Raw genomic sequence first — 19,291 nt, forward strand, 5'->3', positions numbered from 1 at the left:
TGAGTTTGTCCAGTCTGTGACAGCCTACTGTGTAAAACTACCATGAAACAATTAGTGTAACGTATGGCGTGATCATGTAGGACTTATAATTTACTAATTAAATCATCAAAAGTTTGCAGGATAAATTTTGCCAAGATGCACACACAGTTTGATGCCATGCAGCGGCATACACGCGTCTATACTTCCTGTCAGCCTTTAAAACACAAACAGAGCACTTACTTAACAGTTGTGTTGTCTGAGTTAGTCCACCTAAATCCAAGAGACAGACAAAGAGAGAGAGACAGAAGACTCAGGCGTGCACATTCACACAGGCAGACCTGCCAAACAAGCTGATGCATCCGCAGCCTCAGTCGCAGTCCGCATGCTCGCGTCTCTCGTGGACGCTCACGCACATTCATTAGCCCCACACGGGTACAGACTCACGCGAGGACTCAAGGCAACGAATGCAATGAATGATCATGATGCAGTGAGTTCCTGCTATCTGTACATTAGCGACGGTTCTAACTAAGGCTACAAGACCCAAAGACGTCTTTTGCTTCTGAGTTTCCCACCTCCTGTCCTTTGGATCGATGCTGCTGAAGGTCACACTGTTCACTGGGTAATGTCTCCTGAAGAAAACTCTGGAAGAAGACAGACGTGTAAAGAAGTGCCAAAATTAATTGTAAATAGTTTTCTAAAAATAAGAATCCACGAGGGAATCTCTCACCTGCGCTGGTTGTCGGTCAGCGTGATACCCTGTGATGTCACTTTGAACTGGACGACTGTGGCAGCAGGACGCGGGCTACGACCTAATGTGGCATCTGTTGCCTTGGCAATGGCCTGGGGGCCCGTCAGGGACTCTGTTTCCACAGAGTTCAGATAGAGGACGTTACAGGCTGAGGGAAGAAGGACAGAGAGGTCAGCATGTTGACCACAGACTGTATACAAACAATGGATGTATAGAAGACATCGTGACATCACTGGTTTATGGAAATGCATTTTGAAACCTGTCCTTTAGCTTCACAGCCATCACCGCCTGCAAACATGCTCATTTCTGGAGTAAAGTCGGGCATTTTAACATGGCAGACTTTTGGAAGCACACTCAAGTGTCTATTCAAGGAACAGCAATTTAAAAAAGAAGAAGAAAAGAATTAAATCCAGGAATAATATGATTGTAAAACATACAAAAGAAGATGATTATTATTATTATGATTGATTGAGGAGCAGTGAGAAGAGCAGCTGAAGCTGAGTAGAAGGAGTGTAAGGATGAAGGAGGTCTGAAAGATATGGCAGTGCCAAGTCACTGAGACATTTGAAAATGAGAAGCAAAATCTTCTTTTGGATCCATTGAGGAAGGAGGACCCAACGCTGGATGAAAATGGGTGGTAATGTCACTTTTATTGCCACTGAATTTGAACCATCATCCTAGTGGTGATGCCCTGTAGGCAGGAGGTGAGGATAGTAGAGGGAAGACAAGTTCTGGGTTTTATAGACCAATACAGTTGTGTGTCATCTGCATAAAAATGAAACTGTACACCAAAGTGATGTAAGATATTTCTGAGAGGATGAGTTAAATTATAAATAGCAGGGGTCTCAACACTGATCCCTGTGTGACTCAGGCTGATGGAGAGTGAACAGTCTAGCCTTGAACAAACTGTAAACCACTGAAGGGCTGCGTCACTAAAATCCAGTGTTAGCCAGTCGTTCTAACAGAAGACGACACGATATGGTGTAAAAAAGCAGCTCTGAGGTAAAGGAGGATGCTGAGAAGGCCAGCATCAGATATGAGGAGGTCGTTTAAGAGCTGTTTCAGTACTCAGCTCAGAGGCTGTTATTAACTAAGCAGGGCTGGAGTTGAGATGTTACAGTGGGTTTGAGAAGAATTCAGCTGAAAATGGATGTTGGAAATATTACTGGAGAATAAATTCTGGAATACTGCACACTCATGGAGGCGAGATGAGAAGTAGTTTCTGTGGGCTTGAATAGTTTGTGTACAGTTGAGTAATATGATGATTCGGCAGCATGTAGAGCATTCTTATTGAGGAACAATGATCAAGTCGAATTTTCTACGACAGCCGTTAGTTACTGGTCGACTGTTTGGCACTTCCTCTTTGGCTTCTTCTTTTTTTAAAACCGGACAGAAGTGCTTGCATTTTCTCTGGTGCATCTTTTCCTTGCATGTTACATCATTTCTCAGCCAGGCTTTATGTCCAGTATTGCATCAGTTTCCTATTATTTGACTTGTGCAAAGGTTTTAGAAACTGAAAACTAAAAAATGTGATGTTATAGGAAAGAAAAAAAAGTACCAATTTAGTACTTATTTTGTAATCTAAAAAATAAGATTTAAACTTTAAGAGTCTTCCTTTGCACTTAACTGTTCATACATGAATATAGAACACAGTGTGTTTCAGGAGTAGAGAAAGAGAGAACTTACCGGCTCCCTGCTTCAGCAGGTCAGCAGCTGTGCTGATGTTACTGACTGGTTGAACCTCCTGCACCTCTCCTATGAGATCTGACAACAGACAGTTAAACCATGAATTATATCTGATAGATTACAAAATACCTTGAAACACATGATTTATTTATTTGAAGGCCTGTGTGGCCTTCAAATATTCCATTACCCTTCTCAAGGATTTTAAGAGCACAGGGCAAAGAGATGGGTGTGATGGAGTGCTGGTAAACGAGTGCAGACAGACTCCCTGTGGAAAAACAGAGGAAATCATTAATAGATCTGAGACAGCAAGGTGCACAGGAATGCCCATTTCTAACTGGGAATAGATGGAATGAAACGTACCAAAGTAAGGCTCGTTCTGACAGCCTTTAATCTTCACTCCTCGAGGACTAGTTTCAATCAGAAAGTGTCTCACCAGCTGCTCCAGAGGGTCGCTCACTGTAAAAGCAGATTCATAAAAAGTTATAAAGGAACAAAAACAGAGCAGAGGGACAAATCTGTCAAAATGAGACATCTATGTGATGGAGGCAATCAATTTTCACCTTTGTTGCTGTGGTTGCTGACATTGGGAGGAGGTGTAACCACCTTCAGAGCCAGCCCATAGGCTCCCTGGAACGAGTTACTATCCCTGATTAGGAAAGTGCCGGGCTCCCTCTCCTTCAGTGCTGCGATTGCTGTGCCCAAGCACAGTGATAATTTAGGAAATTTACTTATGTAGGCTTTTGAAGAAAAAGAAACAAGTATGAACTAAAGAGCTTACCTTGCTCTCTAGAGATGCCTGGCTTATACCAAAACTTGGAACTATCCTGGACAAACTTCACACTGACCCTGTTTGCAGTTTCTGCCTCTACTTGGTCATTTTGGCCACCAGGGGGTGCAATTTCCCCCACCGTGGGAGAAAACGTGACGTGGTGCTGATGCTGAGGAGCAGTGGAGGCAGGCACGTGACCCACAGCTGGCTTTACCCCATTGCTAGGTGAACCCGAATGTCCGGGCAAATGGCGCTTCTCTGGCAAGGGGGGTTGGGGGTGAGGAAGAGGGATGGAGATTGTGGTGTAGCTCGAATAGGATTGTGGGGTGTGAGGAGAGTAGCAGGGCCTCTTGTTGGTGTCCACAGCTGCACTGTGCTCCGTGCTGGCTTGGTAGTTGTGATGTGGGGGCCCGTGTTGTTGCGTGTGGTTTAGGTGGTTGTGGGGGTCGGACCCACTCAGCATCAACCTTCTACCCAAGGTGGCGAATCCGGGAACTGGTGCATCAGACACAGGGGAGCCGTCCATGCTGCTGGGCCCAGGCTGTGGGGATGATGGTGCAGGAGAAGATGTTGGGTTGGTGGTGCTGGTGTGTTTAGGAACCTCTGCGTGAGACTCCCTGGTCGGAGAGGATCCATTAACCAGTGCTACAGATGGTCCCACAGAGCTGGTAGCTTGGGTGTGGCTCTGAGGCTGTGACATTTCAGATGGTGGACCACCAGCTCCTGCAGGAGAAGAGGTCTGCAGCGGGCCAGCGGGATGAGGGTGTGCATCTGATATAGGCGAGGTATGGACAGGGGAAGAAGGTGTCTGGCAGTGTGCTTGGTTTGTGGTGGTTGGTGTCACAGAATCACGAGCTGAGGACATATCTGAGCTACAGTGCTGCTGTTGAGGAGCAGCTGGGGACAGGTTTGTTGGTGCAGGGCACTGATTGGTGGATTCTGTTTGTTTCGGTGAGGCTGTGTGTGACTGTGCTTCTTTGGTGTGTGGCTCCAGGCGCTCTGTGCTGCTTCTTTGCCTTTCTGGTGATTCCTGGATGACGTTAGTGTGACAGTGGCCCTCGTGAGGCTGGGGAGCCTCGTAGTCACTGATGATGTCTGTGGTTCGAATATCATACTCTCTCCTTCCTGGACTGGGGCTAAAATGGACACATGTGAGTATTATTAGTATTAAAGAATAGCAATTTCTTCACTGTAATATCAGAGTGAACTCTCATATATTAAAAACACCTGAGCGATATACTGTATATGTAAATTAATCAAGAACAAATACAAACCCAAAGCCCCCAACATGGGCACCCCGTGTGAAATGCTTGAACAAAAGAATATCCCCTTTTCTTTCAACAACAGTCTGTAAATTAGAGTTGGGCAGATCGATACACTGGTATTGATAATAAATTGATGCTAGGTCGTCAGGGTGATTACTTTGTTTCTATCCAGTTCAGTATGTAGGACACTGAAATGTATTTTTTCTTTTTGGAGCATGACAAAGTAAACCTCAAACATGCCCTATGAGAACTATCTGAACCTTTGTGTGTTGACTGTCACGTTTACTGTTATTTTTACCCCACATTTAACCTCCTAGGACCTGGTGTCCCCATATGTGAACATCACATTTTGGGTTGTCTAGAACAAAATACTACATTTTGCTCTACAAGGGCCTGATATCCACTTACCAGGACATTATACTGCCACTGTTCTATCAAAATTTAAAGTGAATGTCTTCATATGTGGATCGCTTTTTTCTTAGAAACAAAAATCAGGTAAAAACAACAACAACAAAGTAATTCTTTGTTTTTACATTCACCAGGTCCCAATCAGCCCAAATAGCAAAGAGATATTAAAATGCATGCCATGGAAGAGTTTGGGTCTTAGGAGGTTAAACAACAGAAGCTGACCCAAAGTCGTAGTATGTGGTTTAGCACTGTCTTGCTGAAATATCCAAAGCCTTACCTGAAAAAGATTTGATCTAAATAGGAGGATAAGCTGCTCTAAAATGTGTATATACCTCTAAAGTGATAGCACCTTTCCAGATGTGAAAGCAGGACTAATGCTGTGTAAACTGTTGTTAAAAGAATAGGGAGTGCTACACAGCGGTAAACATGTTACTAATATTTTTCTTAAAATTGTACATTTTTATTTTTAAACAGTTTATTATGTGTCTTATTGTGAATAAAATTGGAGTGTATGAGACTGCAAATCCTGCCATTCATTCCAGACTGTTTGGGAACTGGGGTTGTATAATCGGACTCCTACCCATCGGTCTGGCTTGTGCTCTGATCAGAATTAAAGTTTTAAACTGTACAGTAACAGTTAATTTGAGATTTTACAGTAAAGACTCCAGGATATTAGTGAGTGATCCCAAAACAAGCTGCATGTTAGCTGGCACCCCCGCTCCTTCATGGCGTCTGACCGCTCTGTTCTGTGCTGTCTTCATCATACTTTCCCCATGAGCCATGCCACCAAATAGAAATTCCAATAGAAAGAAATAAGCTTTTGACTATGGTGTTCTAATTAGACTAACATTATTTATGATTCACTGTCATAGCTACATATTTATTTCCACTACGGTTGTGAGAAACAGCCCATCCGACACTACCAAGGTTGAGTAGGAGTGGAATACCTTTCCTGTGTGCGTAGAGGACTGCTGGTATGAACGGGAGTGGGCGATCCAGACATGTCGGATGGTGTGGAACACGCGGCATGGCCGTTTCTGTGCACCCTCTTAAAAGAACCATGGGTAATGTGATCCCTCCAGCCCACGCTTTCACCAGAACTACGGAGGCCATCTGACAGAGGATGGAAACAATGAAGCATTTTTACTAAAAATGACCTCAGTAAACAGCATCAGCTGTTACTTAGTTAATATGTTCCCAGCTGATTCTTATGCAAGTTCCCTGTAAAAACCCAGTCTGTGCTTAAGGCATGTATCAAGTTAAAACCAAATTTTCAGTGCATGCTGTTCCTCATTATTCCTACATTACTGAGTGTTTTTGTTTTAATGTGACTCACCAGTGTGTGAGTCAGAGCTGTATGACTGCTGTGAGTCTGGATGGTGATGATGGTGGTTGTGGTTATGCTCTGCTGGTCCGCTGCTATGGCCGCAGTGGCCCATCACAGCGGAAGCAGGAGGCAGCGGGGATGTGGACTCGGACTGGTAGCCTGAAGCGTAGCCCCTGCTCTCAGACGGCGAGGGTTGGTAAGGTGAGCAGGGGCACACCTGACGTGGTGTCTGGTAACCGCTGCTGCTGCTGCTGTACTTCATGTCCAGGTGGGAATGAGCGTGGGACCTCGATGCCTCTGGATAAGCTGGGTGACCTGATGGCAAGGGGTCAAAGGTAAAGGCTAGAAGATCTTGGCCCTGTGGGCCATAGGAGGCTACGGTGGCTCTCCTGTGCCAATATTCAGCCTGTCTGTCCCTCTCCCACTGCAGCTCCGCCTCCCTGTCTCGCTCCCAGTGAAGGGACAGTTCTCTGCCTCGTCTCAGCCCTGGGTCCCTCTCCCAGTGGAGCTCTGACCCCCTGGGTAACTCCTCCCTTGTTCTCCTAAGCCCCACCTCCCTCTGATGAAGCTCCGCCTCTCTGTCCCAATGGAAGCTGTCGCCACGCTCCATCCTGAGGGTGTGATAGGCCGCCGAGTCCTCTCTCCTCATGCTGCAGTCTCTGCAGGGACAGCCAGGGGGCGGCAGACCATCCATTAGCATGATGTCATGGTAAGTAGGGCTGGTGGCTGGTTTCTGGTGCTGGTGGGGATGGTGGTGGCTGTGAGGTGGAGGAGGGTGGTGATAGGGTGTGTACTCATCTTCCCGATAGCAAAGGCGACCTGGGGCAGACATAGGGTGGTGATGGGGGTGGTTGTGAGCATGAGGGGTAAGGTCTGCTGATGGGTAAGGACAGGTATGACGCGATGACGGAGCCTCTGAGCAGGAGCGGTGCAGGTAGTGCGGCGAGCCACTCTGACGGTCCCACACCAGATCTGGAGGTGGGAGGGACTGGTGGGAGTGGGGGCTATAGTGTTGGCACAGATCCATGTGTGATGGTGGAGCAGCGGGGTTGGGGCTAGCTGAAGGAGGAGCCCCGTGATGGCCGTTGGTCCCTGGAGCCCGATCGAGGCAGTAGCCATTAGGCATGAGAAGGGTGCGGTCGCATCCTGGCTCTGCACAGCGCTGCGACCGGTAACCATCGCGGCAGGAACATGACCGACTGAGCCTCAGCGTCCCCGTTCTCTCAGACTGAATAGAATCTCCATCATCCAAAATGGCGGTCTCTCGCTCTCCATCTCGGCTTCCCTCGATGCCGCCAAGAAGACGTTCGAGCTCCTCCCTTTCCTGTCTGGTGGGCGGCGGTGGACGATTGGACTCCTCCTGATGGTCTGGATGGATAGAAGACTGGTTCAAATGGAGGGAATGTGCTGAAAGGCCGGAGTCAGAGCCTTGGGTGATGCGGTGATCGGGCCTGGTTTCTGCAGCTACTCCCCCTGCGATGCTGCCGTTGGCTGAGGTGAGAGAACCAGAGCCTGGACCTCGCCGCTTCTTTATCTGAGCGTAGAGGCTACCATCCAGAGGACCTCTGGTGTGGGCAATATCTACGACGCAATGATAGATAAACTTAGTTTTTAATCTCACAATAAACATCAGCTACTGTTGGAGCTTTAGTAGACTTAAGTATACTTGAACTCTGTCTTAATAATGGCTAGCACCATGAGTGCTGCTGTTAAAGGCTTCTACCGCTCCACCATGACGACTATGAAGACATCGGTTACCTTCCAGGCTATCCTGGTATCGCTGGTTAAAATTTTCATAGGAATCCCAGCGAATCACGGGGTCAGCGGTGTTGTAGTCCACTGTGACAGCCGGATCATTCTTGTGGTATTCACGGCCTGAGAAGACATATATTATCGTGTAGTTCTGTTCCTCAAAATATAATCAAAACATTTTTTTCCTTTTTGTAGGAGCCTATCCCAGCACAGGGCTAACAAACAAACAACCATTCATACTCACAGTCACACCTACGGGCAATTTAGAATCACCAGTTAACTTAACCCCACCAACTGTATGTCTTTGGACTGTGGGAGGCTTGATTATTTAATAATATCCCTCCCAGAAGAAACTGTGAACTAACCTTTGATCCGCTCTGGTCCGGAGGAGAAGACAAACTCCACTGTGGCATCAGATGGGAAACGCTCATCTGGGGAGAAGGAAAAAGGATATTCCACGTGATCAGGATAAATATTTTTGTTCCTAGCTTAAGACATATACCCACAGTCTACAAATATACATGATGCATTGAGTTTTTCCTTTCCAGTCACCTTTCTCACTCACTATGTGTTAATAGACCTCTCTGCATTGAATCATATCTGTTATTAATCTCTGTCTCTCTTCCACAGCATGTCTTTTATCCTGTCTTCCTTCTTTCACCCCAACCGGTCGCAGCAGATGGCCCCGCCCCTCCCTGAGCCTGGTTCTGCCGGAGGTTTCTTCCTGTTAAAAGGAAGTTTTTCCTTCCCACTGTCGCCAAAGTGCTACTCATAGGGGGTCATATGAGTTGGGTTTTTCTCTGTATCTATGAAGCGCCTTGAGGTGACTTTTGTTGTGATTTGGCGCTATATAAATAAAATTGAATTGAATAGAATTGAATTGAAATATCGGCGTAATCTCCACATGAGATCCAGATTCATGAAAGCATACTGGTGCTTTTGAGACATGTAGAGTATATCTGAAGGAAACAAACTGCTGCTTCAGGATATCAAATACACTAATGCGTTTCACAGATGTGTTTGGAGTTGTATTTACCACAGTCATGTGTTCATGTGTAACGGATCGACTGCCACAGAGCTTTAAGAACATGCTTCCACACATATTCTGTCATTTCAGGGGGGAAAAAACGATGAGGAAATGAAGTAATGAGCATATTCATTATGGGCTTAAGCAGCAGATAAGCACTTATTAGATATGATTCAATCTCTCTGTGGGATATTTGGCGATGTACGGTATAGCACAGCTCACGCTCACTACCCTCTCCTCCAGCGAGCTGCTATTATGTCCTCAATGGGGATTAAGCTACTACTATTGTGGGATTTATTTAACCATGACATTAAGAAGCCAAACCGCTGTGAATATATTCCCACAATGCCAATTCAAAGAGCTGCTATTATGTCAGTTAGTTGTAAGTGGTGATTATCCAACCACCACTAACAAGTCGTGCCAGAGTGACAATTTCAAAGTATCCACAGAAGCAAAATCGGGCATGTAGGGAGCTTTATCATTTGTTTCTGAATGTTTAAAGTGAGATTGTTTTTATACTATGCTAATTCCAAAAAGTTGGGATGGTGAAATGTCATAAACTCATATGGAGCATAAAAGACACCTGGAGGAACTCTTAGCAACTAATTAGGTTAACTGGCAACATGACAGTAACATGAATGGGTATAACAAGAGCTTCTTAGAGAGGCAGAGTTTCTCAAAAGTAAAGCTAGAAGTGGTTCAACAATCTGAACAGCACAAACTATGGGACTTTTTTAGAATAACGTTTCTCAACATAAAACTGAAATCTGTGTAAATGTCATCACCTACAGTACATAACATCATCAAAATGCACAGAAATGTCTGTTTGCAAGGGAAAAGGCTGAATGTACATATTGGATAACAGTGATTTTTGGGCTCTCAGCTGACACTGCATATTATTGGCTCTTTTGCTATTATCAATATAATATAATACCTGCAAATTTTCTACTTATCAGTTCAGTTTCTCAAACTTTGGCCCATCAGGCGGTGCTCTACACAGTGTGCACGGGCACCTGCAAGCTTAGAAGCTACCAAACACAAAACGAAAAAGAAATGTGATCCTGATCAAATTCAGTCAAGTGAAGCCAAGCAGAACTGACTGTACAGAAATCTGTGGATCCATTTGTCACGATTTCTATTTAACATCTTCATTCTTGAATCAATAATTTTAAAATATGCCACCTAAATTTTAATAATGTGGACTGTAAAGTCACTGAACTGAAAAACAGGCAGGCAGCTGCAGCAAAATGTCTTTCTTTGAGCACAAAGCAAAGCAAAGTAAGCTTCATTTTAATGTGCAGCTAGTTTTGTGGCAGAATAGGCTGCATAGTCCAGATAAACAACATCTTTTATTTTCTTTTTTCTAAAATGAAAATTCATGAATTGTCATTTTGCTTTAATTAGCTTAAATTTTAGAGTGCATGCACTTTTACTGAACTGCACATACTACATGTAGCTATGATAATCAGGGTTTTGAAACAGGTTTCTCTGAGTTGTTATGGTAACCTTCTTATAATCAGAGTGCTGTATTTAAATGCTAATCATTAATAATCATTAAATTAACACCGTCAACGAATTTCCCAGAGTGGTCCAGAGTGACGCACCAGTACACGCTTCGTCCAGCTCCCCTTTGCCAAACCACAGCTGGGATCCGTGGATGGTGCAGGTGTGGAACTGCAGTCTGAACACGGTGTCTCTGTCAGCACTTTGAGCTCGCCTGTGGTAGCACTTGACCTGCAGAGGGCAGCAGAGAGTGAGGAAAAAGAGCCGCAGAATAAAGTGCATGTGGGATAATGACAGCTTGGCGCAGTAAATAAAGGGATTTGTGTTCCACATGAGTGACACCTACAACTTTTGAAATGGCGGAGCGCACAAAACAAATTATGACTCTGTGTTAACAAAAGGGAAAAGAAACTTGTATATTTTAGAGATTTTACCACAGTTGTTTCATGTTTGTTGAGCATAAATTAAGTCATTTAGTCATAATTCCACCCCCACCCATAACTGGGGGCTTCTGGTTGTCATTTCCTTCCCATATGACTCACCATGATGTCACCCTTTAACAGGAGTGCTGGTTCAATGGTCACACACAGTCTTCTGCCTCCAGTGCCTTGAAGGTCACTGTGGACAATAAAGGGTACACAAACGAGCCTGTTACGTATCCACGGAAAGCATGGGGGTGTACATGGGGGTGTAAGGAGTGTGAAAGATCGATTGTTTACACTTGTTTTATACCACCACAATCTGTGACCATGTTCTCTCAACACTTTTAAACCTGGAAAAAGCCTTGAGGTAAAAATGAAAACATGATAGGAGGTGGAGTAAAGAAGAAGAAACGCATCCCTTTACTCCTGTCTCTTTAATTACTCTGCGATGATGCTGAAACTTCAGTGCACGAAAGAAAACACCCCAGAGCAAACAAATACATTCAGCTTATCCGGGCTATCAGTTGGCCTCACGACAGAAAGATAGACTCACTATATGCCTGAAGTGTAGACCAACTGCATGGACTGGTAGATTTTCAAGAAGGGGTAGTAACCTGGAAAGAGGAGAGAGAGATTTTAGACATGGCAGGCACTATCAGCACGAAGACAGGAATGCGCTGACTCCTCGTGGACTCGATCATCAGATTAACGTGTGTGGGTAGAGGCTGTATGTGACCGTGCATGTCATCTGCATTCAATAACACTGTCCCAGCACCTAGCCAAGAAAAACATGGCGCCGCATGTGCATTTTATCTGCGTAAGGAAGCAGAGTGAGAACGGACTGGAGATAATCAGACAGGAGATTAGATACCTCAAGTCTGTTTACACCTTTCTCACTTGTATTTTAGCAAGTGAGAAAAGCGCAGCTGAGGCGGGGTACACCCTGAGGGGTGAACTGCAGTTCCTCCAATGGCCACTTGAAGCCATCCCCATTGACTACCATGTTAAAATGCCTGACTTCAACCATAAAATGAACACAACTGCAGCAACGATTCGGATCTCTTCAGCTAAACAAATATACATTTAGTATTTTATAATAATCCAGTTGGATTTTGTTTTGGCTTTGATGTTAGGCTTTGCTGAACTGGACCTCTCGACTACGTTTGCTCAGTTGACACCTTTTCAAGCACATGCTTTTTTTTATATAAATAGACAGTAATGCTCAAACTGTTAAAACTGAAGCTTCAAAATGCAGAATCAAAATTCCACACTGAGTATGAGAGAGAGATTTGGGGTTAAGAACAGGCAGAAATACATTTTTGATTCGGTGATATGGCCAAAAGGTCAGCAAACACACCTCCTTCCCCTTGGAAGTTGGGGAGCGACGGGATGAGTACTTGATGAAGGAAGAGAGGGCTGCTGTTCATCTTGATCGCCCCAGACAGGAGGCCTCCAAAGTAATATATATACCTGGAATATAAAGAGGGATTATGAGAAGTTCTTATCATGGAAAATTACATTTACCACCTCTGAGGACAAATGATAAATGTAAAACTGCCGCCGAGCCATGCTGCTGTCAGACAGCCCCCAACAGTGGAGAGCCAGGTAAGAAAGCAGCAAGAAATATCTGACGCCGGCTGTGTGGACTCCACGTTTCCATTTCCCATCAGTCTTCTTGTCTCCAACACAGCTGGAAGTGATTCGATATTCCTGAATCAGTTGTCATTTCCTTGAGCTCTGTGTTGGCCTTTAATCGTAGTAAGACCTGATTTTCTTTTAAAAGTATCTATGTGTGAAGCTGCACACTCAGCAGGCAAAGAGCTCAACTCAGCAGTTCTCCAAAAGAAGCGGGCAACCAGGTGACAAATATGAAAGGAAACTAATTCAATAAGAATTTTGCAGACAAAATAAAATTATTATGGTACTGTGCTGACCTCAAATTGAATCTGTTTATATAATTGAAGGTAAAAATGACTGCGAGTGATACATTTTTCATTTTCTGAAGTAAGACAGCACAACATCAGAAAACCACCTTAAATCCAGTTACAGCATGTATATGGACAGTTTGCTGATTAGAAGTATGAAATGTTCCCTCTGTTTAAAGCGGACTGCACCCTACACAACTTCTGCCTCTAGTTTCTTTTTGTAAGCATACAGAAATACATGTTATATACACATAAAGATAAGTCAGAAAATGCTAAATTCTTTCCTGAAGTATTAACATTTTATTAAAGGGGACAAATATGTAGAGTTTTGGTAGAGTAGCTCTAAATGATTCACACTTCTATATCTTATGCTGGTTGGACCTTCCTGAAACCCATGGATTCTCCCTCTCAGTGAAATATCCCCTTTTAGCTCCTGTATCTTTAATCTAAACGTAAGCTTCCTGAAGAGCTGCACCTGGTGCTTGGTAGGCGGGTGCTCTGTGCATGCTGCAGATGACCGTGTAAAAGTGTCAGCTCATCGCATCAGTAGAAGCCAGTATTCAGGGCAATCTGAACCCTGAGATCTTTGCTCACAGGGATTCATTTTATACAGGATTATTTGAGTATTTTGGGATGTAATTATTATTAACATCCAACACTGTAAAATTAGATATTTGGCAGAAAATAAGGAAAAACTATGAGGTCCCCTTTAAAGTGTCTTGGGTAAGCGTACTTACTATTCCATGTCAAAGGGAAAGGATTATATTCCATCTAAGGAGCCAAATTCACTTTTTTATTCAATTTACAAGCTCCATCTTTCTTTCATTTCACCTTTTAAAATCATTTTCATACTAGGAAAAGCATGATTATTACTAACAAGATTGACAATAGCTGTGTTGTTCTATTTAAATGCCCAAAACTCTGACAGGGAGCCAGAAGCTGAGGCAGCTAAATGATATGGAGCTCTGATTCATTATATTATTTGTTGAGTTATAAATCCAATCCAGAATCCTAAAATACATTTCTTTCCCCTAGAGGATGGAAGGATGATGCATTTAATAACTTTAGTATGACGTGGAAAACCCACACTCACCACTGCTGCCCACCCCCACCCCCTCTCATTTTCCACTCAGATCATCCCGTGGCCTCTACCTGTTTTGGGACGGCTGGAGAGACGAGGACACCTTATCTTCACAGAACTTCCTCATGGCAAGAGTACTGAGAGCCTGGTCCGCCCTGTAGATGAATGCACACACACACACACACACACACACACACACACACACACACACACACACACACACACTTTTAGCCAACAATTTCCATCATGGGACTTGCACCAGACTCTCTAGATGCCAGAAAGTACATGGAGAGGATACAGCTGGCATTGGCCACAGAATAAACCAGTTTCCACTGTTCCTGTGCAAAATCCGGAGGGCTTCATTTATCAAATGACTTATCATCCAAGTCTGAATGGAAATCTTTGTCCTGCATGTACATAAACCTGCACACATCAGCCTCACTGCTGGAATATGTTTAAAAACATTTTAGGTTATGCATGTTTGAGTAGCTGAATTTAAGCCGAACATGTTTTTGCTCGTTGCTTCAAACTTCAAGTGCTGATGCATCGATGCTCCGATAATATTGCTTGTTGGGTACAAGCCTCCACTGCATGCACTGCAGTCATTATACCTGAGCCCAAACAAAGAACGATACGGCAAAGTATTGCAATATTTTATGTTGCGATTTTATATCGATAGAGATACCAAATATTGACATTTAATTGAATACATTAAAATATTCTTAGTATAATATGAATCAGAGGGCACCAAATCCCTCAGATAATGTTAGTCGAGCAAATGTGGACTGACTGCAGTTACTCAGAGACATTACGAGCAGGGGGGACTCGACTTTAACCGGCTGTCGGCTGGTTGTATTCTGTTATATTCTTAGAAAACGTGAAGGATGAAGAGCACAAATGTGATAATTACATGTGACTTTCTGTCCATGTAAACAACATGATATATGTGATTTTCAAAGTTAATTGCTGTATCATCACAAACAGACTGCATGTAATAGCCAGCTTGTTCCCATTCAATTGCAGACTGATAACAGACCAGTAGCAGACGGACTCCGACTTATGGCAAGATTTATGGCATGTTTTAGGTTTTATAATTTACAGTTGAATAATAGCAATACTGCAATACTTGTAATAATGTTAAACATTGCAATAATATCAAATCATGAGGAACGTGTGGTGGTAATCTGTCACAATCACAATAGTCAGTAACGTGAGGAACAATATCTCTCCTGTGTCTCTCTTGTCTGCTCCAACTCAAGCTAGGCTTGTAATTTTAGAAAGATTTTTACCTGTGTCCTTACCTGAGCTGGTCAAGTTAGTTAATTCAATGAAAGCATCCTCCTGCTCTCTTGATATTTTACCTGGATCTTTGTTTAAAAATGTCTTTCAGTCTATTGGTCCCTGTGTGCTTACAGTTATCAATACTTCACTGGTTTCTGGTCAGGTCCCTGTATATTGCAAGAATGCTGTCATTCACCCACTGTTAAAAAAACCTAAGCTTGATGCTTCTCTTCTTAGTAGCTACAGACCGATTTCAAAATTACCGTTCATTGCTAAGATTTTAGAAAAGGTTGTGGCTAAGCAGCTTATAGCTGTTTTAGATGAATACAGCATTCTGGATAAATTCCAATCTGGCTTTCGTAGAGCTCACTCTACTGAAACTACACTTCTTAGAGTCTCCAACGACATTTTGATGAGATGTGATGCAGGAGAATGCTCCGTTCTGTTGATGTTGGACCTGACCTCCGCCTTTGATACTGTGGACCATCATATTCTGCTAGATAGGCTGAGACACTGGGTGGGTATATCAGGGGCTGCTTTGGACTGGTTTGAATCCTATTTGCATGAACGATCCTTTTCTGTGGCTACCTCTAAGTACAGTTCCTCTTCTACTTTTCTTGCTTATGGTGTGCCACAAGGTTCAGTTTTGGGGCCTTTATTGTTCTTACTGTATTTACTTCCTCTTCAACACTTATTGAGCACTTTTAAGGACATTTCGTATCACTGCTATGCAGATGATATTCAGTTATATATCTCCTTTAAGCCCCATGATGTTTCTAAGCTACAGATTTTGCATAAGTGCATAGACTCCATTAGATGTTGGATGGCTGGAAACTTTCTTCAACTAAATGAGGAGAAGACTGAAGTTCTTGTTTGTGCTCCTAAAAATGTTGTACCTAGTGTTATGGAAAACTTGGGTCCACTTGCTACATTTGCAAAACCGTCTATCAGGAGCCTTGGTGTTAGTATTGACTCAGCTCTGACTTTGGATGCCCATGTAAAATCTCTGGTTCGCTCCTGTTTTTATCACTTGAGAAACATTGTTAAGCTGAGTCCCATTGTATCGCGCTCCGAATTAGAAATTGTTATTCATGCATTTGTTTCATCTCGTCTGGACTATTGTAATTCTTTGTTTACTTGTTTATGTAAAGCCTCTTTGGAGCATCTGCAAGTCGTTCAGAACGCTGCTGCAAAGCTTCTGACCAAGTCCTCCAAATTTTCCCATGTCACACCCCTGCTGATTCAGCTGCACTGGCTCCCCGTTAAATTCAGAATCCAGTTTAAGGTTTTGACCTTGACTTTCAGGGCTCTGCATGGACAAGCACCAACATATATAAGTGAACTTTTACATCCATACATTCCCAGCAGGTCCCTGAGGTCATGTGACCAGGGCTTGCTTGCTGTCCAACACACAAGGCTGAAAACAAAAGGCGACAAAGCTTTTGGAACTGTGGCCCCCAGATTGTGGAACTCTCTCCGTTTGAGCCTGAGATCTGTGGACTCAGTGGTCGCTTTTAAAAAACAGCTAAAAACTCATCTTTTTAAACTTGCTTTTGGTTGATTTTTATTTCTAGGTTTTAGCTTCTGTGAAGCACTTTGTGATTTTTATCTTCTTGAAATGTGCTATATAAATAAAGTTTTACTTTACTTTTACTTTACTTACTGGATCACTCCAGTCTGGGCCACAACATCCTAAAGGTAAAACAAAACAACCAAAACAAAGCGTTTCATGTAGCGGAGCGTATCAGTCATTGCGGCCCCTGCACATGATCTCTTTCCCCCCAAATGGAAGCCAGGACAGCACTCTTGTCTCAGCACAACTACACTGACCACTTTTAGACTGTTTTAACTGTGTTTGTTTGCTTTTGGGAACTGAACGTAAACAGGTTATTGGTTATTAAATGTGCAGATATTCTGATTGATTGCTCTGATTGTCTCTGACATTAACAAACACATACTCACCCTGCAGAGATCTTGCTGTAGTGCATGTAGGCTGCGATAATGACGCCAGTTTTGCCTTTGTTACCCTGTAAGAGGAAGAGGACAAAGAAATGATGATGATGTGCTGATCTCACCCTCAGGTGTTGTGGACAGCTGATTTTCACGCTTTATAAGACCAGATGGTTTTAACAGATTTTTCATAAAAAAAAAAAAAAAAAAAAAAAAAAAGGAGCAAAGCAGAAGAGCAGGACACATGGGAGTGTCACGGCGAGATGTGAAAAAGGCTGCTTGACTTCAAATTAAAAAGCTCCCTGTGGTGTTTTTTTCACACTGGTTGCTCTTTACTTCCTGACACATTCCAAAGACATTCCAGCTCCGAATTCCTGAAGTGACCCTTCCAGATCCCAGTAGGGAGGCTGCACCTCCACACGCTGAGCACAAATTAAAGCTTGTTTTGCACAGCAGATCTCTCAGCGGAGGACGTTTCATTGACAACAACTTGTTTATTCACGTCCCTGGCGTGATCTGCAGCTGGCAAAGGATTGCTTGTAGCTGGAATGTTCTGGAAAGTTGGCAGACCACAGAAGTAGTCTGGTTTTAGGATTTCAATTCTCCTGACCAAAACCAATAAATAAAACATCTAGACGAGGTCTGGGAGCTCAGACACCACCAGCATTAGCTGGTGACTGTTCAGTAATGGTCCAAGCGTTCAAATCACCACCTCTCTTCTGATTGGACGATGGAAAAGAGTCTCTAAATGATGTGCAAAGGCGTGGAAGTTAAATGTCAGGATGACAGAGTTTGATCTTAATTGCATGGTTAATTTTTTTTTTTTACCATGGGTGGAAAGAGCTTATTGAATTATACGGTGCACTCTGCAATTTTGGTTTTAGTCCAGTTGTGTGAACAGCAGTATCTAATAAAGCGTTCTTTACGGAGCAATTATGTCTGATTAAACATGCACAAGCAAGCAAGAAAAATACTAAACTGTAATGTCACATGCCCAAAGGTCAGCTAGCCATTTGTTTCTATAATATTGCTGCACACAGTTTCACAGGCTTGTTTCAGGCATCTGGTAGTGTTGGGATCCGATACTGCTAAGTATAATTTGGATATGCTTCACTTCACTATTTCATCTTTATACTACTTCACACTTCTAGAATGGTGCAATACAGTAGAAAACGTTTTCCTTTTATTCATTAAATTAATTTGCTGAATCCTAATACTAGCTGCTGGTTGAGATTTTAGAATTCACAAATGCCGCTGATTTATAAATGTGGTGCACATGGATGGTAAGACCCAAGGTTTCCCCTGGAACATAACCCAAAGCATCACACTGCCTCCACCAGCTTGCTTTCTTCCCATAATGCATCCTGGTGCCTTGTTATCACCAGGTAAGTGACACACCTGAGCATCCAAGCTGATGTCAAAGAAATGTGATTCATCAGACCAGCCCACCTACTTCCATTGCTCCAATGGAAGTAGGTGGGCTGGTCTGATGAATGGGCTGGGCTTCTACTCCACATGCTGTAATGATACATAAGTTCTGATGCTCACATGTCCATAGTTGTGCTTTCTGAGATGGACCGGGGTCAGCACACAGACCCTGTCTGGTCTGCAGCTATGCAGCCCCATACACAACAAACAGTGATGCCCTGTGTATTCTGACACGTGTCTAACGGGATCAGCAGTAAATCTTTTGACAATTTGAGCAACCATAGCGCATCTGTTGGGCCAGACCACATGAGCCAGCCTTCACTCCCTGCATGCATCAGGGAAACATCAGTCATTACAGACACGTCGCATGTGCCTGTTTTAAAGCCTGGGAAACGGTGTGATGTCCGTCTGAGAAACCTCAGAGGGCCCCTAAAGTCTGACCTTGCAGTGTAAGACCACCACGTGCTGGGGGTCGGAGTTCAACCAGTTCTCCATGGCCTTGCATATGGCACAGATCTTATCCAGCGGTGGGGCGTGGAGGTCGGGCCAGCCAAAGTCGTGGACCTGATGGAGGGTGGAGACGGGAGAAGCAGATTAAATGAAAGTTTCTGAAGTGAATTCTTAACATGAAGAATTACAGGAAGTCCTACCTTTGGGTTCAGTCGGGTGATATCGTGGCGCCTTTCAGAAAGATTCAGGAGCTGAAAACAGAAAGGTTTGTTTTTTTTATATCATCACTG

At 43.6% G+C, this 19,291-nt stretch overlaps 1 protein-coding gene across 6 annotated transcripts in view; it reads right to left on the minus strand.

The window, feature by feature from the left end:
• Positions 1 to 19,291, minus strand: part of tns2a (tensin 2a) — a 72,689-nt gene that overhangs the window by 3,953 nt on the left and 49,445 nt on the right. For 5 of the 6 annotated variants that reach the window (XM_085144776.1, XM_085144774.1, XM_085144777.1 and 2 more), the window contains 20 exons: positions 19,202 to 19,252; positions 18,993 to 19,115; positions 17,136 to 17,200; positions 13,964 to 14,047; positions 12,244 to 12,356; positions 11,440 to 11,500; positions 11,007 to 11,082; positions 10,566 to 10,695; positions 8,300 to 8,365; positions 7,941 to 8,057; positions 6,192 to 7,763; positions 5,803 to 5,968; positions 3,192 to 4,318; positions 2,974 to 3,105; positions 2,774 to 2,869; positions 2,601 to 2,678; positions 2,414 to 2,491; positions 707 to 875; positions 552 to 620; positions 220 to 249 (listed from right to left, as the gene is read on the minus strand). In XM_085144776.1, the coding sequence (XP_085000902.1) occupies positions 220 to 249; positions 552 to 620; positions 707 to 875; positions 2,414 to 2,491; positions 2,601 to 2,678; positions 2,774 to 2,869; positions 2,974 to 3,105; positions 3,192 to 4,318; positions 5,803 to 5,968; positions 6,192 to 7,763; positions 7,941 to 8,057; positions 8,300 to 8,365; positions 10,566 to 10,695; positions 11,007 to 11,082; positions 11,440 to 11,500; positions 12,244 to 12,356; positions 13,964 to 14,047; positions 17,136 to 17,200; positions 18,993 to 19,115; positions 19,202 to 19,252 (4,403 nt within the window). The remainder of the gene's footprint in view (positions 1 to 219; positions 250 to 551; positions 621 to 706; positions 876 to 2,413; positions 2,492 to 2,600; positions 2,679 to 2,773; positions 2,870 to 2,973; positions 3,106 to 3,191; positions 4,319 to 5,802; positions 5,969 to 6,191; positions 7,764 to 7,940; positions 8,058 to 8,299; positions 8,366 to 10,565; positions 10,696 to 11,006; positions 11,083 to 11,439; positions 11,501 to 12,243; positions 12,357 to 13,963; positions 14,048 to 17,135; positions 17,201 to 18,992; positions 19,116 to 19,201; positions 19,253 to 19,291) is intronic. The other variant, XM_085144775.1, reaches the window with a different exon arrangement.

The sequence above is a fragment of the Neolamprologus multifasciatus genome, chromosome 20 (genome assembly GCF_963576455.1).
Source record: "Neolamprologus multifasciatus chromosome 20, fNeoMul1.2, whole genome shotgun sequence".
Taxonomy (NCBI): Eukaryota; Metazoa; Chordata; class Actinopteri; order Cichliformes; family Cichlidae; genus Neolamprologus; species Neolamprologus multifasciatus.